At 42.3% G+C, this 24,929-nt stretch overlaps 1 protein-coding gene across 1 annotated transcript in view; it reads right to left on the reverse strand.

The window, feature by feature from the left end:
- Window positions 1-24,929, reverse strand: part of ARSA (arylsulfatase A) — an 87,921-nt gene that overhangs the window by 46,794 nt on the left and 16,198 nt on the right. The window contains 1 exon segment of the mRNA XM_069765492.1: window positions 24,168-24,386. Coding sequence (XP_069621593.1) covers window positions 24,168-24,386 — 219 coding nt within the window.

Genomic DNA, 24,929 nt, shown 5'->3' on the forward strand with positions numbered 1-24,929 from the left:
CGTCCCCTTCGGAGCCCCCCGAACCGTGGTCCAGAGGTTCCACGTTCTATTACATTAAAAACTAATGCGAACTTTACCACCTGTGCCTCCTTTTCCATTTGTTACATAAATATACAGGAAGGTAATGTGGATATATTATCAGCTAAGGGGCTGCAGGGATTTTTTTGATTTATCTCTTTTTCTCATTGACCTTTTGTAATGCTATACAGCAAAAGGATAGTTGATGTTACGTGTATATTGGATTCTTTAGCCAGGTGTCTCTCACATCTGAGGTCTTGATTTGTATTTTAACATTGGGATTTATTGTATGAAATTTGTTAATAAAAAAAATATGATATTTTTATTATATTTGTGTTTATATGTGCTTTTTTCATTCACTTCCCTTCTTAGGGGGCAGAGTGTTATGGAGTGGTTTGTTATTTATGGTTAGTACTTAGTAGCACCCCCTTTTGAAAGGATCACAACTTGTTATTGCTTTTTGTAGCCAGCCAAGAGACTTTCAATTCTTGCTTGAGGGATTTTTATCTATTCTTCTATGGAAGAAATGTTGAATGTAGAAATGTTTCCAGTTCTGTGAGATTCCTGGGTCGTCTTGTATGCACTGCTATTTTGAGGTCTAGCCACAAATTTTCAATGATGTCACAAAAGTATACAGAAAAAAGTATACTGGCGCTCCTAGACTAAAATATATAGGTTGGTAGCCGCAAGTCAAGGCGCAGGCTCTGTGCAAATCTGGCTAAATACACTAATATTAATTAAAAAAACAGAGGGGTTATCACTGCGCTTACTCTCAGAGGCTCACAGATAATGGATGTTGAACTGATGGAACAATGTGGAACACTGTAACAAAAAGCTCCGGTGCACTGCGATGTGCTAGTGAGTGACACTGTGTGCAGCCACTTACTTGTATAGATAAAAAGCAGAGTTGCTAATATCGTGCTGTAGTTTGTAAAGGTGCAGGAAGACTGGAGCATGGGGAGCATCCTCCCTCGCTGCTTACAGGAGGAGGTGCACAGGATCACAGGCGGTGATGTGTGGAGGCTAGAGAATGTGACGTCACGCGGCTGGTAAGGACGGGGGCGCATAGGGGTCAGACTTACCAGTCGCGTGATGTCACATTCTCTAGCTGATCGGCAGTTTTGTTTTCTATTTTACGGCGGCGAAACTTCCGGCCGGAGCCCGCCGCTACTCTTTCTGCCTCCACACATCACCGCCTGTGATCCTGTGCACCTACGCCTGAAAGCAGCAAGGGATGACACTCCCAATGCTCCAGTCTTCCTGCACCTTTAGAAACCACAGCACGATATCAGCAACCCTGCTTTTGAGCTATACAAGTAAGTGGCTGTACACACTGTCAATCACTAGCACATCGCAGTGCACCGCAGATTTTCAATGATGTTCACATGAGGGGACTGTGAGGGCCATTGTAAACCTTCAGCTTTCACCTTTTAAGGTAGTCTATTGTGGATTTTGACGTGTGTTTAGGATCATTATCCATTTGTAGGAGCCATCCTCTTTTCAACTTCAGTTTTTTAACAGATGGTGTTATGTTTGCATCAAGAATTTGATTAAATTTCATTGAATTCATTCATTGTGGCCAAAGAGTTCTATTTTAACCTCATCTTTCCATAGGACGCGTTTCCAAAATGCACCAAACTTGTTTAAGTGTTCTTTTGCATACATATAATGTGGCATTTTATGTTGAGGAAGCAAGAGAGGTTTTCTTCTGATGACTCTTTCATGAAGGCCATATTTGTGCAGGTGTCTCTGAATGGTAGAACAATGTATCACAACTGCTAAATCTTTCTGAATGTCTTTTGCAGTCAAGTGGGGGTTCTGAATTGCCCCTCTAGCAATCTTACGAGAAGCTCTCGCTGAAATTTTGCTTGATCTTCCAGACCTTATCTTGACCTCCACTGTTCCTGTTAACTGCCATTTCTTAATCACATTTTGAACTCAGCCTTCGCCTGGCTTTGTGAACCTCTATCATTTTCAGAGTGTTAGGCAGCTGCTTCGAAGAACTAATGGCTGCAGTTTTTTGCCACAAGGTTAGAGGATGCTGGGTTTTTATAAAGCTTGGTAATGATTCACGTGTCCTTTCCCAATGATAACAGTGAACAAGCCATAACCCTAATTAAAGGGAAGGTGCCACCAGTTTTCTTGTAGTTTTTTTTTGTGAAATTAAGCTTAAAATAGTAAATAAAATGTATTAATGCAATGTCTGCAGTGTTTGCAAACATTTCTATATGAAAAATATATATTTTATTACAAATATATATTTACCACTAGGGGCAGCATTTTCTGTTTTAGACCTCAAGCAGCTATAGTGAGACATACCAGCTTTACGGTTAGCTGGAAAATTGGGGCAGTAACTGCTGATATCACCATCTTCCTCCCCTTTTGGGTGGTCTAGTATCCCTGGGGCAGAATGAAGAGTAGCATCACAGGGCAGCGCCATTTTGTATGAGACTGCCCTGTGACCTACTATCACCAGCAGTTACTGCATCAGAAGCACAGCTTGTTTACAGAGGAGCAGAAGATGGTGGACTCTGCAGCATGGTGGACTGGAGGAAGAGTGAAGACATGTGGTGTGTATGGAGCAGCATTATCTGAGTGGAGCTGTCTGTGACTCATACATCAGTAAGATAAGAAGGAGATCCAGGTCTGCAGTGAATAGCCAGGCATTGTGGAGGGAGGGGAGATACATTAGTATGGCTGAGAGAGACTGATGGGAGAGCGAGACATGTAGAATGATGAGTGAGACATGGAGCATGATGGGGAGAGATACACATGGAACAGCAGGGGTGAGACACATGGAGCGTGATGGGGAGAGAGATACACATGGAACACCAGGGGTGAGACACATGGAGCGTGATGGGGAGAGAGATACACATGGAACAGCAGGGGTGAGACACACGGAGCATGATGGGGAGAGATACACATGGAACAGCAGGGGTGAGACACATGGAGCGTGATGTGAGAGAGATAAACATGGAATAGCAGGGGTGAGGCACATGGAGCGTGATGGGGAGGGAGATACACATGGAATAGCAGGGGTGAGACACATGGAGCGTGATGGGGAGAGAGATACACATGGAATAGAATTTTGATTCTCTTCTGCAGCGTTTTTGGATGTGCGGAATTGCATCAAATCCGCAGTGAAGTGCACCACCAATGTTAGTCAGTGGGAAATTGAGAATTGTTTTGCACATGCTTTTATTGATTAATTGTTGTGCACATGTTTTATTTTTCGCACCATGTCAATTCTTTTTGCGGATCTGCAGCGTTTCTGCACCCATTGACTACCATTGAGTTAGGCCAATCCGCAGCAAAACCGCAGGTGTAAAAATCTGTGGTTTTGATGCGGAGTTGCGTGCGATAAATGCTGCAGATAGGGAGGAGGAAGAGTGTGTGGGCGGAGACTGTGAGTTGTGAATATGTACATGTCTGTGTGTATCTGCGTGTGTGTGTGTGTTCGGGAACAGGGAGTATACTGCTGGTTTATTATTTTATTGTTTTTTAAAGATCGAGGGCGTTGCATGGATTAGCTGAATAATAAAGATTGGAAACTGTGTAGTGTTTTATTTCATTAAAATACTTTATTCTGGCTGTGTGTTTATTTAACCATATTACACGCTTGCGCAAGGCAAGATTGCCTTGTGCAGGCATGTACTACGGAGGACAGAGAATGAACTTCAATCCAATATTGCAGCCAGCAAGGAAAGGTAAGGAAAGGGTGAATCAAAACCCCGAAAACCCCGCCCCTATAGCTGAAGATTGTTCCCTCCAAATTCAGGTGGCAGAGTCCCTTTAAAGTCATTTAACACACAAAATACATTTCACATATATTCAAAACTTGGTTATAACAGCATCTTATGCTACATTACAGTGATTTATAAATGAGCTACAAACGCGGTACCTTCCTTAAGGTTGGAAACCTTGGTCAAAGTTCTCTACAAATCTCAAAGGGTGCCCAAACTTTTGCATCTGCCCATTTTCCTTTTTTTTTTTAACCAATTAACTTTTTATTGAGCAAAAAAAAAGGAGAACATAACACATCACATATCACATACCACCAACAAGGGAAAGAAGGAAGAAGGGAGGGAGCAAGGGGAAGAGAGGGAAAAACAAAGTACATGGTGATCAAGAAACCACAGTACATCCAATACAGAAATACAAGGTTACAGTGCAAACCAAACCCATTTTCCTTTTTGTAAAATTTAAAAAAAAAAAAAAAACACATTTTTTTGCCTAAATTACAAAGGAAATGTGTCATCTTTAACTTTAAACCTTTTAGAGATCATTTCATCGTAAACTTGCTTAACTGTTCGCAATAACAGTATTTTTGATCAGGGGTACCCAAACTTTTAAGTGCCACTGTATAATCATGTAAACTGTTAAATAAGTACTCTCACTACAGTTTTTATTCTCTTAATATATTGCAATCATATTATACAGCACTGTGTACTTACAATTGCTCGTTTTTGTTTTTGTACCCAGTTAACCCCTTCACCCCGAAGCCTGTTTTCAACTTCCTGACCAAGCCATTTTTTTCAATTCTGACCACTGTCACTTTATGAGGTCATAACTCTGAAACGCTTTAACGGATCCTGATGATTCCGAGATTGTTGTCTCGTGACATATTGTACGTTATGATAGTGGTAACATTTCTTCGATAAGACTTGCGTTTATTTGTAAAAAAAAACAGAAATTTAGCGAAAATTTTGCAATTTTCAAAATTCATTTTTATGCCCTTAACCCCTTCGTGACATGCGCCGTACTAGTACTGCGCTGCCGGCACTGCATTTGTGCCAGCAGCAGTACTAGTACAGCGCACCGATCACTGCGGTCTCGCGCTGAGCGCCGCGGTGATCGGGGGCGGGTGTCAGCTGTATATGACAGCTGACACCCCGCAGCAATGCCCACGATCGGCGGTAGCGCCGATCGCAGGCATTTAACCCCTCTGATGCCGCTGTCAGTAGTGACAGCGGCATAGAGGGGGATCGCGCAGGGACGGGGCTCCCTGCGCTCTCCCACCGGAGAAACGCGATGAGATCGCGTTGCTCCGGTGATCCGGAAGGAGTCCCTGGATCCAAGATGGCCGCAGGACTCCTTCCGGGTCATGAAATGACCTGGCTAGCCGACGCCTGCTGAGAGTTGCTGAGAGCAGGCGCCGGAAAACCTCCTGAACTTGCCTGTCAGATCGTTGATCTGACAGAGTGCTATGCACTCTGTCAGATCAACGATCTGATCTAATACAGTGATGTCCCACCCTGGGACAATGGTAGAAAGTAAAAAAAAAAAAAAATAGAATGTATAAAAAAAATTTTAAAAAAATCCCGAAATAAAGAAAAAAACACATTTCCCAGTAAATCCATTTATGTAAATTAAAAAAAAAATAAAAGTACACATTTGGTATCGCCGCGTCCGTAACGACCCGCTCTATAAAACTATCCCACTAGTTAACCCCTTCAGTAAACAACGCAAAAAAAAATAAAAAACAAGGCAAAAAACATTGCTTTATTATCATACAGGCGAACAAAAAGTGGAATAACACGCGATCAAAATGACGGATATAAATAAACATGGTACCGCTGAAAACGTCATCTTGTCCCGCAAAAAAAAAGCCTCCATACAGCATCATCAGCAAAAAAATAAAAAAGTTATAGCTCTCAGAATAAAGCGATGCAAAAACAATTATTTTTTTTATATAACATAGTAACATAGTTAGTAAGGCCGAAAAAAGACATTTGTCCATCCAGTTCAGCCTATATTCCATCATAATAAATCCCCAGATCTACGTCCTTCTACAGAACCTAATTGTATGATACAATATTGTTCTGCTCCAGGAAGACATCCAGGCCTCTCTTGAACCCCTCGACTGAGTTCGCCATCACCACCTCCTCAGGCAAGCAATTCCAGATTCTCACTGCCCTAACAGTAAAGAATCCTCTTCTATGTTGGTGGAAAAACCTTCTCTCCTCCAGACGCAAAGAATGCCCCCTTGTGCCCGTCACCTTCCTTGGTATAAACAGATCCTCAGCGAGATATTTGTATTGTCCCCTTATATACTTATACATGGTTATTAGATCGCCCCTCAGTCGTCTTTTTTCTAGACTAAATAATCCTAATTTCGCTAATCTATCTGGGTATTGTAGTTCTCCCATCCCCTTTATTAATTTTGTTGCCCTCCTTTGTACTCTCTCTAGTTCCATTATATCCTTCCTGAGCACCGTTGCCCAAAACTGGACACAGTACTCCATGTGCGGTCTAACTAGGGATTTGTACAGAGGCAGTATAATGCTCTCATCATGTGTATCCAGACCTCTTTTAATGCACCCCATGATCCTGTTTGCCTTGGCAGCTGCTGCCTGGCACTGGCTGCTCCAGGTAAGTTTATCATTAACTAGGATCCCCAAGTCCTTCTCCCTGTCAGATTTACCCAGTGGTTTCCCATTCAGTGTGTAATGGTGATATTGATTCCTTCTTCCCATGTGTATAACCTTACATTTATCATTGTTAAACCTCATCTGCCACCTTTCAGCCCAAGTTTCCAACTTATCCAGATCCATCTGTAGCAGAATACTATCTTCTCTTGTATTAACTGCTTTACATAGTTTTGTATCATCTGCAAATATCGATATTTTACTGTGTAAACCTTCTACCAGATCATTAATGAATATGTTGAAGAGAACAGGTCCCAATACTGACCCCTGCGGTACCCCACTGGTCACAGCGACCCAGTTAGAGACTATACCATTTATAACCACCCTCTGCTTTCTATCACTAAGCCAGTTACTAACCCATTTACACACATTTTCCCCCAGACCAAGCATTCTCATTTTGTGTACCAACCTCTTGTGCGGCACAGTATCAAACGCTTTGGAAAAATCGAGATATACCACGTCCAATGACTCACCGTGGTCCAGCCTATAGCTTACCTCTTCATAAAAACTGATTAGATTGGTTTTAGTAGTTTTTATTGTGTAAAAGCACCAAAACATAAAAAAATTACATAAATGAGGTATCGCTGTAATCGTACTGACCTGAACAATAAAGCTGCTTTATCAATTTTACCACACGTGGAACGGTATAAACGCCCCCCCTAAAAGAATTTCAGGAATTGCTGTTTTTTGTTCATTCCGCCTCACAAAAATCGGAATAAAAAGCGATCAAAAAATGTCATCTGCCCGATAATGGTACCAATAAAAACGTCAACTCGTCACGCAAAAAACAAGATCTCACATGACTCTGTGGGCCAAAATATGGATAAATTATAGCTCTCAATATGTGGTGATGCAAAAACTATTTTTTGCAATAAAAAGCGTCTTTTAGTGTGTGACAGCTGCCAACCCTAAAAAATCCGCCAAAAAAAACGCTATAAAAGTAGATCAAACCCCCCCTTCCTCATCCCCTTAGTTAGGGAAAAATAATAAAATGTAAAAAAATGTATTTATTTCCATTTTCCCATTAGGGTTAGGGCTAGGATTAGGACTAGGGTTAGGGCTAGGGTTAGAGTTGGGGTTGGGGCTAGGGTTGGGGTTAGGGTTACCGTTGGGATTAGGGTTAGGGGTGTGTTTGGATTAGGGTTTCAGTTATAATTGGGGGGTTTCCACTGTTTCGGCACATCAGGGGCTCTCCAAACGCGACATGGCGTCCGATCTCAATTCCAGCCAATTCTGCTTTGAAAAACTAAAACACTGCTCCTTCCCTTCCGAGTTCTCCTGTGCGCCCAAACAGTGGTTACCCCCAACATATGAGGTATCAGCGTTCTCAGGACAAGTTGGACAACAACTTTTGGGGTCCAATTTGTCCTGTTACCCTTGGGAAAAAAAAACCTGGGGGCTAAAATATAATTTTCGTGGAAAAAAAAATATTTTTTATTTTCACAGCTCTGCGTTATAAACTGTAGTGAAACACTTGTTGGTTCAAAGTTCTCACAACACATCTAGATATGTTCCTTGGGGGGTCTAGTTTCCTATATGGGGTCACTTGTGGGGGGTTTCTACTGTTTAGGTACATCAGGGGCTCTGCAAATGCAACATGATGCCTGCAGACCAATCCATCTAAGTCTGCATTTCAAACGGCGCTCCTTCCCTTCCGAGCTCTGCCATGCACTCAAACGGTGGTTCCCCCCAACATATGGGGTATCAGCGTACTCAGGACAAATTGGACAATAACTTTTGTGGTCCAATTTCTCCTGTTACCCTTGGCGAAAAAAAAAATTGCGGGCTAAAACATCATTTTGTGGAAAGAAAAAATGATTTTTTAATTTTCACACCGCTACATTCTAAACTTTAGTGAAACAATTGGGGGTTAAAAGTGCTCACCACACATCTAGATAAGTTCCTTAGGGGATCTTCTTTCCAAAATGGGGTCACTTGTGGGGGGTTTCCACTGTTAAGGCACGTCAGGGGCTTTCCAAATGCGACATGGGTTCCGATCTCAATTCCAGCCAATTTTGCATTGAAAAGTCAAATGGCGCTCCTTCCCTTCCGAGCTCTGCCATGCGCTTAAACAGTGGTTTATCCCCATATATGAAGTATCAGCGTACTCAGGACAAATTGCACAACAACTTTTGGGGTCTAATTTATCCTGTTACCCTTGGGAAAAAAAAATTGGGGGCAAAAAGATCATTTTTTGTGAAAATTAATATGAAATTTTTTTTACGGCTCTACATTATAAACTTCTGTGAAGCACTTGGAGGTTCAAAGTGCTCACCACACATCTAGATTAGTTCCTTAGAGGGTCTACTTTCCAAAATGGTGTCACTTGTGGGGGTTTCCACTGTTTAGGCACGTCAGGGGCTCTCCAATCGTGATATGGGCTCCGATCTCAATTCCAGCAAATCTTGCATTGAAAAGTCAAATGGCGCTCCTTCCCTTCCGAGCTCTGCTATGTGCCCAAACAGTGGTTTACCCCCACATATGAGGTATCGGCGTACTCAGGACAAATTGTACAACGACTTTTGTGGTCCAATTTCTCCTGTTATCCTTGATAAAATGAAACAAATTGGACCTGAATTAAAAATTTTGTGGAAAAAAAGTTAAATGTTCAATTTTTTTTAAACATTCAAAAAATTCCTGTGAAGCACCTGAAGGGTTAATAAACTTTTTGAATGTGGTTTTGAGTACCTCGAGGGGTGCAGTTTTTAGAATGGTGTCACTTTTGGGCATTTTCTGTCATATAGACCCCTCAAAGTCACTTCAAGTGTGAGGTGGTCCGTAAAAAAATGGTTTTGCAAATTTTGTTGCAAAAATGAGAAATCGCTGGTCAACTTTTACCCCTCATAACTCCCTAACAAAAAAAAAATTATGTTTCCAAAATTGTGCTGATGTAAAGCAGACATGTGGGAAATGTTGTTTATTAACTATATTATGTGATATAACTCTCTAATTTAAGGGCATAAAAACTAAAAGTTTGAAAATTGCTAAATTTTCATAATTTCCGACAATTTTTTGTTTTTTTCACAAATAAATGAAAGTCATATCGAAGAAGTTTTACCACTATCATGAAGTACAATATGTCACGAGAAAACAATGTCAGAATCACCAGGATCCATTGAAGCGTTTCAGAGTTATGACCTCAAAGTGACAGTGGTCAGAAATGTAAAAATTGGCCCTGTCACTTAGGTGAAAACAGGCTTTGGGGTGAAGGGGTTAAATAAGAGAGTCATATCACACAAAATAGTTCATAAATAACATTTCTGCTTAACATCAGCACAATTTTGGAAACATAATTTTTTTTTGTTAGGAAGTTATAAGGGTTAAAAGTTGACCAGCGATTTCTCATTTTTACAACAACATTTGCAAAACCATTTTTTTTAAGGACCACCTCACACTTAAAGTGACTTTGAGGGGCCTATATGACAGAAAATGCCCAAAAGTAACACCATTCTAAAAACTGCACCCCTCAAGGTACTCAAAACCACATTCAAGAAGCTTATTAAACCTTCAGGTGCTTCACAGGAATCTTTGGAATGCTTAAAAAAATGAACATTTAACTTTTTTTCCCAAAAATTTACTTCAGATCCAATTTGTTTTATTTTACCAAGAGTAACAGGAGAAATTGGACCCCAAAAGTTGTTGTACAACTTGTCCTGAGTACACCGATACCCCGTAAGTGGGAGTAAACCACTGTTTGGGCGCATGGCAGAGCTCGGAAGGGAAGAAGCGCCATTTGACTTTTCAATGCAAAATTGGCTGGAATTGAGATCGGACACCATGTCGAGTTTGGAGAGTCCCTGATGTGCCTAATCAGTGGAAACCCCCACAAGTGACACCATTTTGGAACGTAGACCCCCTAAGAAACTTATCTAGATGTGTGGTGAGCACTTTGAACCCCTAAGTGCTTCAACAAGTTTATAATGTAGAGCCGTAAAATAAAAAAAATCATATTTTTTTCACAAAAATGAGCTTTTCGCCCCAATTTTTTTTATTTTCCCAAGGGTAACAGGAGAAATTGGACCCCAAAAGTTGTTGTGCAATTTGTCCTGAGTACGTTGATACTCCATATGTGGGGGGAACCATCGTTTGGGCGCATGGCAGAGCTCGGAAGGGAAGGAGCGCCGTCTTGGAATGTAGACTTTGATGGAATGGTCTGCGGGAGTCACATTGCGTTTGCAGAGCCCCTGATGTACCTAAACAGTAGAAACCCCCCACAAGTGACCCCATATTGGAAAATAGACCCCCCAAGCAATTTATCTAGATGTGTTGTGAGAACTTTGAACCCCAAGTGTTTCACTAAAGTTTATAATGCAGAGCCATGAAAATAAAAAATATATTTTTTTCCACAAAAATGATTTTTAGCCTCCAAATTTTTATTTTCACAAGAGTAACAGGAGAAATTGTACTGCAAAAGTTGTTGTTCAATTTGTCCTGAGTATGCTGATACCCCATATTTGGGGGTAAACCACTGTTTGGGCGCATGGCAGAGCTCGGAAGGGAAGGAGAATCATTTTACTTTTTCAAATCAGAATTGGTTGGAATTGAGATCGGACGCCATGTCGCGTTTGGAGAACCCCTGATGTGCCTAAAGAGTGGAAACCCCCCAATTCTAACTTCAACCCTAACCCCAACACACCCCTAACCCTAATCCCAACCCTAACCACACCACTAACCCGAACACACCCCTAACTCCAACACATCCCTAACCCCAACACACCCCTATTGTAAACGTAATCCAAACCCTAACACCAACTCTAGCCCCAGCCCTAACCCTAACTTTAGCCCCAACCTTAACGGAAAAATGGAAATTAATACATTTTTTTATTTTATTATTTTTCCCTAACTAAGGGGGTTTGATTTACTATTTATAGCGGGTTTTTAGGTTTGGCTGCTGTTACACACTAAAAGACGCTTTTTATTGCAAAAAATAGTTTTTGCATCACATTTTGAGAGCTATAATTTATCCATATTTTGGCCCACGGAGTCATGTGAGGTTTTGTTTTTTGCAGGACGAGTTGACATTTTTATTGGTACCATTTTCGGGCACATTACATTTTTTGATCGCTTTTTATTCCGATTTTTTGAGGCAGAATGAACAAAAACCAGCAATTCCTGAATTTCTTTTTGGGGGGAGCGTTTACACCATTCCGCATGTGGTAAAATTGATAAAACAGTTTTATTCTTCGGGTCAGTACGATTACAGCGATACCTCATTTATATATTTTTTTATGTTCTGGCGCTTTTACACAAACTATTTTATATAAAAAATAATTGTTTTTGCATCGCTTTATTCTGAGAGCTATAACTTTTTTATTTTCTGCTGATGGAGCTGTATGGCAGCTTGTTTTTTGGGGACAAGATGACATTTTCAGAGGTACCATTTTTATTTACATCTGTCTTTTTGATCGCGTTTTATTGCACTTTTTGTTCGGCTGTATGATGATGAAGCATTGTTTTTTGCCTCGTTGTTTATTAATTTTTTTACGGTGTTCACTGAAGGGGTTAACTAGTGGGATAGTTTTATAGAGCGGGTCGTTACGGACGCGGCGATACCAAATATGTGTACTTTTATTGTTTTATTTACATAATAAAATGGATTTATTGGAAAAATATATATATTTTTTTTCTTTATTTGGGGATTTTTAAAAAATATTTTTATACATTCTAATTTTTTTATTTTATAATATTGTCCCAGGTTGCGACATTACTATATAAAGTCAGATCGCTGATCTGACACTTTGCATAGCACTGTGTCAGATCAGCGATCTGACAGGCAGTGTTAGGAGGCTTACTGGCGCCTGCTCTCAGCAGGCGCTGACAAGCCACCTCACTGAAGGACCCTGCGGCCATTTTGGATCTGGGGTCTCCATGGAGACCACGGGAACAACGTGATCGCATCGCATTGTTCCAGTGGGAGAGCGCAGGGAGCCCCCTCCTTGCGCGATTGTTCTCTATGCCGCTGTCACTACTGACAGTGGCATCAGAGGTGTTAAATGCCCACGATCGACGCTAGCACCGATCGTGGGCACTGCTGGGGGGTGTCAGATGTCACATACAGCTGACATCCGCATGCGATCGCTGCGGCGCTCACCATGAGATCGTGCCGCCGTACTAGTACTGCGGTTTGCTTTTCTCTGCTCCATGTAGAACCAGGAAGTCCCTTTTCCCTACATTTATCATTCCGCTATTCGACTTCCTCAACCAAATGCTCCGCTCCTCCACCTCCCCCTGACATTTGAAGTGACTTATGAGTTATACAGGGAAAATGTACCTCCTGTTTCTATTTAGAGTTTAGAAGGATTCAGCCAATCTGATTTTAATCACGTGATGCCATAGACCTAATGGAAAAGAGAAGAATTAGCTGGGTAGAAAGGAAAAATGAGCAATTGAAAGTACACAGTGCTGTATAACATGATGATTGCAATATTGCAATATATTAATGGGTAACATTTTTGATGGAAGTGCTTCTTTAATGGCATTTAGTGCTTTTAAATAGGGCCCGTCACCGGCTCTGGTGACAGGTCCAGTTCTTGCTCTAATTTTATACTTCTCCCCTAAGTATCCCAGTGTTTTAGTTTTTAAGTCTGTCAAATGTTTCCAGAGACATGGGCCTTTTATTCATCGCTTATAGTCTTTACCAGGGAGCGTTGCTTAAAGAACAATTATGCAGGCAACCTTAAAAAAAACAAAAAAAACAACAAAAACCGCCCCCTGGAAATTAATGTGTGCAATGCCTCCTTGGTAAAAACATAAAATCAGTACTAAATGAAAAAAACCCTATGCCTGAGACTGTATTAAAAAAAAAATACTGAAGTAAGTAGCATGATAAAATTAAGAGCAAGAGCTGGCCACTTACGATCTTCCTGTTAATTTTCATATAGGTGGTCAATCTTTAAGATGGGTTATCAATACCAGATCAGTGGGGGTCCTGGCAGCCTCACTGGTCAGCCGAACGAAGCAGTCATTGTGCATGGGAAGTGGCATAGCTCCATACATTATGTTGTAGCCCCAAATGCCATGAAAGTTCTGTCCCTTTCACAGGCACTCCAACCCCTTCACATCAATAGGACAGGCATGTAGTACCATCCATAGCCACTACACAGAGTACAGATCTGTGGCAGTTCTTGTGCACCGTTGTCCTTTCACTTAGATTGGGGAGACCAGCTGTAGCACTCACAACCATTACACTATGTATCGAGATACTGCAGTTACAGAGCACTACATCCCCTCTAATTACATAATGTGATCAGTGGTGGTGTAGTGATTCAGTCATCAATGATAAAAACCCCTCTTAAGCTGCCCTGTTGTGAATTCTGTTGTCGGGCTCCCTCCTGTGGTCATGAATGGTACTTCGGCTGGTTCTGTCCATGGACTTCCTCTGGTGGGTGTTTCTGAGTTTCCTTCCACAGGTGACGAGGTTAATTCGTTAGCTGCTGCTCTATTTAACTCCACTTAGATCTTTGCTCCATGCCACCTGTCAATGTTCCAGTATTGGTCTAGTTCACTCCTGGATCGTTCTTGTGGCCTGTCTTCCCAGCAGAAGCTAAGTTCCAGCTTGTATTTCTTTGGTTTGCTATTTTTCTGTCCAGCTTGCTATTTTTATTGTTGTCTTGCTTGCTGGAAGCTCTGGGACGCAGAGGGAGCGCCTCCGCACCGTGAGTCGGTGCGGAGGGTCTTTTTGCGCCCTCTGCATGGACTTTTTGTAGGTTTTTGTGCTGACCGCAAAGTAACCTTTCCTATCCTCGGTCTGTTCAGTAAGTCGGGCGTCACTTTGCTAAATCTATTTCATCTCTGTGTTTGTATTTTCATCTTTACTCACAGTCATTATATGTGGGGGGCTGCCTTTTCCTTTGGGGAATTTCTCCGAGGCAAGGTAGGCTTTATTTTTCTATCTTCAGGGCTAGCTAGTTCCTTAGGCTGTGCCGAGTTGCATAGGGAGCGTTAGGCGCAATCCACGGCTACCTCTAGTGTGTCTGATAGGATTAGGGATTGCGGTCAGCAGAGTTCCCACGTCCCAGAGCTCATCCTTTATTATCAGTAACTATCAGGTCATTCCGTGTGCTCTTAACCACCAGGTCCATTATTGTCCTGACCACCAGGTCATAACAGTACAGGTGGCCCAAAGTACTAATGCATCTCAATAGAGGGATAAGAGAAGTTCTGAGACCATTTTTTTTTCTTTGCAGTGTGTTTTGTCTCTCTTTTCCCCTTTACCTCTGGGTGGTTCAGGACACAGGTGTAAACATGGACATTCAAGGTCTGTCCTCTTGGATGGATAATCTCACTACAAGGGTACAAAACATTCAAGATTTTGTGGTTCAGAATCCGATGTCAGAGCCTAGGATTCCAATTCCTGATTTGTTTTTTTGGTGATAGATCTAAGTTCTTGAATTTCAAAAATAATTGTAAATTGTTTCTTGCTTTGAAACCTCGCTCCTCAGGTGACCCTGTTCAACAAGTAAAGATCATTATTTCTTTGTTACGTGGTGACCCTCAAGACTGGGCATTTTCCCTTGCGGCAGGAGATCCGGCATTGCGTGATGTTGATGCGTTTTTCCTGGCGCTTGGATTGCTTTATGACAAACCTAATTCAGTGGATCAGGCAGAGAAAATCTTGCTGGCTCTGTGTCAGGGTCAGGATGAAGCAGAGATATATTGTCAGAAGTTTAGAAAGTGGTCTGTGCTCACTCAGTGGAATGAATGTGCCCTGGCAGCAATCTTCAGAAAGGGTCTCTCTGAAGCCCTTAAGGATGTCATGGTGGGATTTCCCATGCCTGCTGGTCTGAATGAGTCAATGTCCTTGGCCATTCAGATCGATCGACGCTTGCGTGAGCATAAAGCTGTGCACCATTTGGTGGTACTATCTGAGCATGGGCCTGAGCCTATGCAATGTGATAGGACTTTGACCAGAGCTGAACGGCAAGAACACAGACGTCGGAATGGGCTATGTTTTTACTGTGGTGATTCCACTCATGCCATCTCCGATTGTCCTAAGCGCACTAAGCGGTTCGCTAGGTCTGCCACCATTGGTATGGTACAGTCTAAATTTCTATTGTCCGTTACTCTGATTTGCTCTTTGTCATCCTATTCTGTTATGGCATTTGTGGATTCAGGCGCTGCCCTGAATTTGATGGACTTGGAGTATGCTAGGCGCTGTGGTTTTTTCTTGGAGCCCTTGCAGTATCCTATTCCATTGAGAGGAATTGATGCTACGCCTTTGGCCAAGAATAAGCCTCAGTACTGGACCCAATTGACCATGTGCATGGCTCCTGCACATCAGGAGGATATCCACTTTCTGGTGTTGCATAATCTGCATGATGTGGTCGTTTTGGGGTTGCCATGGCTACAGGTTCATAATCCAGTATTGGACTGGAAATCTATGTCTGTGTCCAGCTGGGGTTGCCAGGGGGTACATGGTGATGTTCCATTTTTGTCTATTTCGTCTTCCACTCCTTCTGAAGTTCCAGAGTTTTTGTCGGATTATCGGGATGTATTTGATGAGCCCAAAGCCAGTGCCCTACCTCCTCATAGGGATTGCGATTGTGCAATTAATTTGATTCCTGGTAGTAAGTTTCCTAAGGGCCGATTGTTCAATTTATCTGTGCCAGAACACGCCGCTATGCGGAGTTATATAAAGGAATCCTTGGATAAAGGCCATATTCGCCCGTCGTCATCATCGTTAGGAGCAGGGTTCTTTTTTGTGGCCAAGAGGGATGGTTCTTTGAGACCTTGTATTGATTATCGCCTTCTTAATAAAATAACAGTCAAATTTCAGTATCCTTTGCCGTTGCTGTCTGATTTGTTTGCTCGTATTAAAGGGGCTAGTTGGTTCACCAAGATAGATCTTCGAGGGGCGTATAATCTTGTGCGTATTAAACAAGGCGATGAATGGAAAACAGCATTTAATACGCCCGAGGGCCATTTTGAGTACCTGGTTATGCAATTCGGGCTTTCCAATGCTCCATCAGTATTTAAGTCCTTTATGCATGACATCTTCCGAGAGTACCTGGATAAATTCCTGATTGTGTATTTGGATGATATTTTGGTCTTTTCGGATGATTGGGAGTCTCATGTGAAGCAGGTCAGAATGGTGTTCCAGGTCCTTCGTGCGAATTCCTTGTTTGTGAAGGGGTCAAAGTGTCTCTTTGGAGTTCAGAAGGTTTCATTTTTGGGGTTCATTTTTTCCCCTTCTACTATCGAGATGGACCCTGTTAAAGTCCAGGCCATTTACGATTGGACTCAGCTGACATCTGTGAAGAGCCTGCAAAAGTTCCTGGGCTTTCCTAATTTTTATCGGCGCTTCATCGCTAATTTTTCTACTGTTGCTAAACCGTTGACTGATTTGACCAAGAAGGGTGCTGATGTGGTCAATTGGTCTTCTGCAGCTGTGGAGGCTTTTCAGGAATTGAAGCGTCGTTTTTCTTCTGCCCCTGTGTTGTGCCAGCCAGATGTTTCGCTCCCGTTTCAGGTTGAGGTTGATGCTTCTGAGATTGGAGCAGGGGCTGTTTTGTCGCAAAGAAGTTCTGATGGCTCGGTGATGAAGCCATGTGCTTTCTTTTCTAGAAAGTTTTCGCCTGCTGAGCGTAATTATGATGTTGGTAATCGTGAGTTGTTGGCCATGAAGTGGGCATTCGAGGAGTGGCGTCATTGGCTTGAAGGAGCCAAGCATCGCGTGGTGGTCTTGACAGATCACAAGAATTTGACTTATCTTGAGTCTGCCAAACGGTTGAATCCGAGACAGGCTCGATGGTCGTTATTTTTCTCCCGTTTTGATTTTGTGGTTTCGTACCTTCCGGGCTCTAAGAATGTGAAGGCTGATGCCCCGTCAAGGAGTTTTGCGCCTGACTCTCCGGGTGTTCCTGAGCCGGCGGGTATTCTCAAAGAGGGGGTAATTTTGACTGCCATCTCCCCTGATTTGCGGCGGGTGCTGCAAAAATTTCTGGCTGATAGACCTGACCGTTGCCCAGCGGAGAAACTGTTTGTCCCTGATAGATGGACTAGTAGAGTTATCTCTGAGATTCATTGTTCAGTGTTGGCTGGGCATCCTGGAATCTTTGGTACCAGAGATTTGGTGGCTAGATCCTTTTGGTGGCCGTCTTTGTCACGGGATGTGCGTTCTTTTGTGCAGTCCTGTGAGACTTGTGCTCGGGCTAAGCCCTGCTGTTCTCGTGCCAGTGGGTTGCTTTTGCCCTTGCCGGTCCCGAAGAGGCCCTGGACGCATATTTCTATGGATTTTATTTCGGATCTCCCCGTCTCTCAAAAGATATCGGTCATTTGGGTGGTTTGTGATCGCTTTTCTAAGATGGTCCATTTGGTACCTTTGTCTAAATTGCCTTCCTCCTCTGATTTGGTGCCATTATTTTTCCAGCATGTGGTTCGTTTACATGGTATCCCAGAGAACATCGTTTCTGACAGAGGTTCCCAGTTTGTTTCGAGGTTTTGGCGATCCTTTTGTGCAAGGATGGGCATTGATTTGTCTTTTTCCTCGGCTTTCCATCCTCAGACAAATGGCCAAACCGAACGAACTAATCAAACTTTGGAAACATATCTGAGATGCTTTGTTTCTGCTGATCAGGATGATTGGGTGTCCTTTTTGCCGTTGGCTGAGTTCGCCCTTAATAATCGGGCCAGCTCGGCTACTTTGGTTTCGCCGTTTTTCTGCAATTCTGGTTTCCATCCTCGTTTCTCTTCAGGGCAGGTTGAGTCTTCGGACTGTCCTGGTGTAGATACTGTGGTGGATAGGTTGCAGCAAATTTGGACTCATGTGGTTGACAATTTGACATTGTCCCAGGAGAAGGCTCAATGTTTCGCTAACCGCCGGCGCTGTGTGGGTCCCCGACTTCGTGTTGGGGATTTGGTTTGGTTGTCGTCTCGTTATGTTCCTATGAAGGTTTCCTCTCCTAAGTTTAAGCCTCGTTTCATTGGTCCGTATAGGATTTCTGAGGTTATCAATCCTGTGTCATTTCGTTTGGCCCTTCCTGCTTCTTTTGCCATCCATAATGTGTTCCATAGGTCGTTGTTGCGGAGATACGTGGCGCCTGTGGTTCCATCCGTTGATCCTCCTGCCCCGGTGTTGGTTGAGGGGGAGTTGGAGTATGTGGTGGAGAAGATTTTGGATTCTCGTGTTTCGAGACGGAAACTCCAGTACCTGGTCAAGTGGAAGGGTTATGGTCAGGAAGATAATTCCTGGGTTTTTGCCTCTGATGTTCATGCTGCCCATCTGGTTCGTGCCTTTCATTTGGCTCATCCTGGTCGGCCTGGGGGCTCTGGTGAGGGTTCGGTGACCCCTCCTCAAGGGGGGGGGGGGGTACTGTTGTGAATTCTGTTGTCGGGCTCCCTCCTGTGGTCATGAATGGTACTTCGGCTGGTTCTGTCCATGGACTTCCTCTCGTGGGTGTTTCTGAGTTTCCTTCCACAGGTGACAAGGTTAATTCGTTAGTTGCTGCTCTATTTAACTCCACTTAGATCTTTGGTCAATGCCATTTGTCAATGTTCCAGTATTGGTCTAGTTCACTCCTGGATCATTCTTGTGACCTGTCTTCCCAGCAGAAGCTAAGTTCCAGCTTGTATTTCTGTGGTTTTCTATTTTTCTGTCCAGCTTGCTATTTTTATTGTTGTCTTGCTTGCTGGAAGCTCTGGGACGCAGAGGGAGCGCCTCCGCACCGTGAGTCGGTGCAGAGGGTCTTTTTGCGCCCTCTGCATGGACTTTTTGTAGGTTTTTGTGCTGACCGCAAAGTAACCTTTCCTATCCTTGGTCTGCTCAGTAAGTCGGGCCTCACTTTGCTAAATCTATTTCATCTCTGTGTTTGTATTTTCATCTTTACTCACAGTCATTATATGTGGGGGATGCCTTTTCCTTTGGGGAATTTCTCTGAGGCAAGGTAGGCTTTATTTTTCTATCTTCAGGGCTAGCTAGTTCCTTAGGCTGTGCCGAGTTGCATAGGGAGCGTTAGGCGCAATCCACGGCTATTTCTAGTGTGTTTGATAGGATTAGGGATTGCGGTCAGCAGAGTTCCCACATCCCAGAGCTCGTCCTTTATTATCAGTAACTATCAGGTCATTCCGTGTGCTCTTAACCACCAGGTCCATTATTGTCCTGACCACCAGGTCATAACACTGCCCATACAGAATGTGTAGAGGCTAATGCCGAGTACTGCAGATCAACTACTATTCAACGTTTACATCTGGCTGCCACTGAAGATAATAACAGCTGACCAATGAAGGTGCTGGGTGTTGGACCCCAACGATCTGACATTGGTGACATATCCTAAGGCAGGGGTCCCCAATCTGTGGCTCTGGAGCAACATGTGACTCGCAGGGCCATGGTGTGTGGCTCATGGAGGTCTGCCACCTTGGTGCATTAGCAAAAGGTCTAGCAAACAGCTATGAAGAGAAAGACTCCATTATGGTAAGCTGGAGATAGACGATGCCTTAAGAAAGGTTGAGGACCAATGTCCTAAGGATAGGCCTTTAATATCATATTACTAGACAGTCCCTCTAACTTTTCAAAAATAGTGTAACATATAGCCCAAACTTAAAAATAAATGTGGCCTCCTTTCAATCCCCAGTTCTCAGCCAGTGCTCCGGTCTCAGGGTTTTTTTCTGCAGAAAGGATGTCACATCGACAGCTCACATCACTGCTACAGCCTATTACTGAGTTCATTGACTTATGCCGTCTCCTTGGCCAAACCGATCAGCTCAATGGTTACATACACTGATGATGTGAGCTGTTGACGAGAAGGCACAACTACAACCAAAACAGACTGGAGCAGTTGCAGTTGAGGCAATGATCAATCATGTCTGGAAAATTTATTGGAAGAGTGGCTACTGGGAGAAAATGAAGTTTTATTCTCAATGCAGTCGTTCACTTCCAGTCAATGGGGCGGTGCAGGGAGCCGATACAGTCACCACTCACGACACAGTGATTGCTCTGTAATTCCTCCCATGCACATTCACCAATAACCTACTCCACAACATGAGTGCAAAGCAAGCTGTCATTGTGCAGGGCAGGGCTGTGGAGTCGGTAAGCCAAACCTCCGACTCCTCAATTTCCATGACACCGACTCCAATGCCACAGCCCTGCCAGGGCTGTTGAGTCGGTAAGACAAACCTCTGTCTCCGGCTCCTCAATTTCCATGACACCGACTCCACCAAAATGGGCTCCGACTCCACAGCCCTGGTGCAGGGGAGGGATTACAGAGTAATCACTGTATAGCAAATGGTGACTAACCTCTCCCTGCCTCGCCCAGATGACTGGAAATGAGCAGCTGTAAGGAGGATATAACTGCAATTTCTCCCGGTAGCTGCTGTTACAATAAGCAGGGCTGTGGAGTCGGTAAGCCAAACCTCCGACTCCAACTCCTCAATTCCCATGACACCGACTCCCTCATACATGGCTCATGTTTAAGTTTAAGTGATAAATTTACTGTAGTAAAATAGTAACATCAGGTTTTTAATCTGTATTATGATACAATAATCAAGCAATTTAGATAGATTTTATGTTCTATTTATTGGAATACAACTTTAGAACAATTTTTTTTGCATATTTACAATTTATTATACACTCTGCAGTAAGTGGGAAAAAACAGTTTTCAACAAAAACGTACTGAATAGCATTTATGCAGTCTATGAATTTGTTCTGAGAAATAGTATCGCCTCTATCAGATCCTCTTTTATAGATGACCTCAAATCTGACCTAATTATTTTAAGGCTAGAGAACAACCTCTCTACACTAACTTGGGTTGGTGGCAAAGCAGTAATCACATGGGCAACATCTCTAACAATTTCAGGGTATAAAGGAATTGCATCGTGCACAGTCAGTTTTGATGATGAACAATTGAATTCCTCTACTTTGAGAGCAAGTGAAAAATTTTGCTGAAATATGGTCAATCTGTTTTCTATGGGAGTGGAATCATTTTCCCTGTAGCAACGCTTTGCCTGCTCCATGTCGTCCAAATACTTGTCGAAATCAAACTCATCTGATGAGGATGAAGGAACGGCAGCAGCAGCACTAGCAGTACCCGAGCCCTCTTGCTCTTGGCCGTCCTGTAGCCCACTCATCCTAACTGCTACCTCAATTAAAGCTTCTTTTCCTTTAGTAAGCCGTTGATCATCCAGCAATATAGGATGACTCAGGTCCATATAAACAGCTGCCAGAAGAATTTTATTTTCTAATAGCAGTGTCTCTCTCCGTTTCATTGAAGCAGCAATGCCATCTGTGATTAAACCTCCTCTTTGGGACAGGCAAAACAACAAAATCTTCCACTCCTTTATAAAATGCAGTTAAATCCTCAGCTTGTAACTTTTTAGTCACTGTAAATGGGTGATTAAGCAACTCCTTCAATTCAGCCACCTGTGTCCATTGACCTTCATGTAGTGTTGCCTGAGGGTTAGCCATATCTACAAGGAAGGGTTTCAGCTCAAGCCATCACTCAATCATTAAAATAGGTACTGCCCCGAGTGGCTTGATCCACAATTGCCCCTTTTCCAGCAGGTCTCTCCAAGATGGAATCAATTTTAGGGGATCTGGCAGGAATAGCCAATTTCCTCACTTTGCTAGTCAGAAATCCAGCATGTCCCTCTTGCACAATATTTCTTATTGCCAGCTGCAGCATGTGCACAATACTGCGCATGTAATGCATAGGAAAGAGGTGTGAAGCAGCTGCAACAAGATCATCTAATTGTAAAGAATCATTTTGCTGTTCTGTAGTAATATCAGTTTGTTCCTCCGTTATGGGAACAAGACTGTTGCCTTCCATCTCCAACATACTGAATGTGAAATGTTCTTCTAACTGCTGTTCATCTTCATTATTCTCATTCATCAGTTTAATTGTACTTATGTTTGAAGCATTATCAGTTACAATAGCAAGAACCTGTTCTTTTTTGAGCTCATAATCTTGCAGAACTTTTTCCAGTAAGGTCTGGAGAAACTGGATGCTGTGATGAGCTTTAGTAAGTTTCATTGCCAGTGTTTTAGTAACAATTTTTTTGTTGTCACAAACATATCGAATGTTGATAGCAAAATAGTTCACTCTGATGTGTGCAGGCATCCATTTAAAGAAATACAAAGCATCTTGAGAGTCTTTTTAAGATCTTCCTTTTGGTTAAGGGCTTCTTCAATCACTAATTTTCTAATACTTTCTCTTGCCAGAGAAACACCAAGTTTGCGAGCCAATTCTCCATCAAGAGCTGTAAAAGCTGGCCGTGCAAATAATGATAATGGTACACAGTCCTTCACAACAAGCTCGATGAGCTGTCTCTTAAACACAGCCTCCGTCACAGTAACTTTGTCACTTACAAAATATCTTGTAACTGACGTTTGAGACGCTCTTTCCTCCTCCTTTGCCTGGCGGGAAGTGCTGGTCTCTGGTTTCTTGGCGCTGCTGTGATCTTTTTCAGTCACAGCTTTGTAAACTTCTGGGTGGCAGCGTTGTAAATGTCTTTTTAGATTGGAAGCTCTTGAAGGAGCATTTTTGCCAATGCCTGAGCATGCACTGAGTTTGGCATCACAACATTTGTTTTCATCTGGGTCACTTATACACTGACACACAAAATATTTATTATCTTGAGTCACTGTGAAATGCTCAAATACAGAGGACTTCATAAAATGCTTCTTAGACATTTTGTAATTATGTAAATTCGCTCTTAAAATAATTTTGTCCTGTAAAAAAAAATAAAGTACATTGTAATTCTTGCAAGAATAGGGAATCATGCACTGTATAATTTGAAATAGAAATAAAACAATCCTTGCATAAATCAATAGGACAGATTATAAGTATAAAGTTTGTAAAATGTGTTGTTAAATAGCTTTACTTTGAAAGTTCAATATGAAGGCTTGTCTCAGCAGGGTACAGCTCACTAAATGCTTCACATCATATTTTTTCACAGTCTATGAAGAGGGGAAGAGGGAGGGAGCATGTTTGTGCTGAATCACATTCCAGAACACACACATATATATATATATATATATATATATATATATATATATATATATATATATATATATATATATATATATAACTGTATTTCTGAATTTGAGATGTTAGAAAACATTTTTGCCCCTTATATTCTATGTATAGTGCATATAAGTGATCAGAGCAGCTAATTTCTCCAAACATGAGATAAGAGGAAAAACAAACTAAAACATCAAGCATACAGAGACCACATATACTGGACTATTGATTTATGCACAGTTTACTGAAAGTTTAGATATGCTTTAGGAAGTACTTACCTTCTTTAATCCTGCTTTCCTGTTCACTCCGGAAATTCTGGGATGAATGTAGGCTTTTCTTCCCTGTGTGTTTATTTTTCCCCTTATCTGTAGAGGAGAAGCCTCACTACTTATCATGAACAAAAAATGCGGCACAGATTCATCTCAGCTAAAAGTCTAGACCTTAGATCACGAATAGGACAGACATTTATAGGACATTTCATAACTTTCCCAAATTCTTATGAAAAAAATATTCCCCACAAACTGCATTGAACTGCTGAACCCAAGTTATTATATATTTTAGGAGTCTGAGTTGGTCTATTTTATACCGACTCCAACTTTGTCTCCGACTCCACCAAAATGGGCTCCGACTCTACAGCCCAGCCAATAAGCCTGCCAGATATGATCTAAAATACTATTCACGTGCAGATTAACACTATATCTGCAGGTAAACAGAGTTTTTGAGATTCCTTTAAACGTATAGATTTTCTATTATGCTTTGGAACACTTACATGTGGAGCGTAGTACAGAAAGAATGGTTTCTTTTCAGTCACTGCTTTATGAATGAATGCCTTACTGAATTCCTGATATAGAGGGACTAGTCCAGGAAAGTTCACCGGTTGCTCCAAGATGTTCTCATTGATGAATACAGGAAGAAGAGTCTCCCCCAAGTCACATGTCCCATAGCACAGGGTGTTTGGTGGGAAACATGTCAAGTTCTGACAGGGACCCTATAGAAACACATGAGGTATAAATATTATACAATACGGCACTAGTCTCATGACAAAAGTTTAGAAGTGTTCATAATGAATTGCAATTAAAATTGGTGTAAATCGATTCGCCCATCAAGTCTATCGGCCACGTCAGTAATCTCTGGCTGCAAGCTGGGAGAACTGTTCTTAGACTATGTTCACAGTGAGATTTTTAGAGATTAAACTGAGCAGAAACTTTCCAAATCCTTTTAAAAAACTTGGAGTACCACTCCATTTCTGCTTCAAAAACTCAGCATAAAGACTGGGTGAGGACACACCCTTACTTACCATCATCCGTGGTTCTTTTTTTGGTTCGCCGGAAAGGTGCAATGTCATCATTATTGCATAATGCACAAGTGACATTTGATTACTTAGGCCGGCTAATCAAAAGAAGAGCCATGGATGTCAGCAGGTAATTGGAGATTCTCACAGTTTCTATCCAGCTGCCAAAGACTACTGACGTAGCCGATGGACCAATTTGTGCAAATCAATTTGCACCATCTCTATGTCAAATACCTCAAT

This window comes from Ranitomeya imitator, chromosome 4, assembly GCF_032444005.1.
Source record: "Ranitomeya imitator isolate aRanImi1 chromosome 4, aRanImi1.pri, whole genome shotgun sequence".
NCBI lineage: Eukaryota > Metazoa > Chordata > Amphibia > Anura > Dendrobatidae > Ranitomeya > Ranitomeya imitator.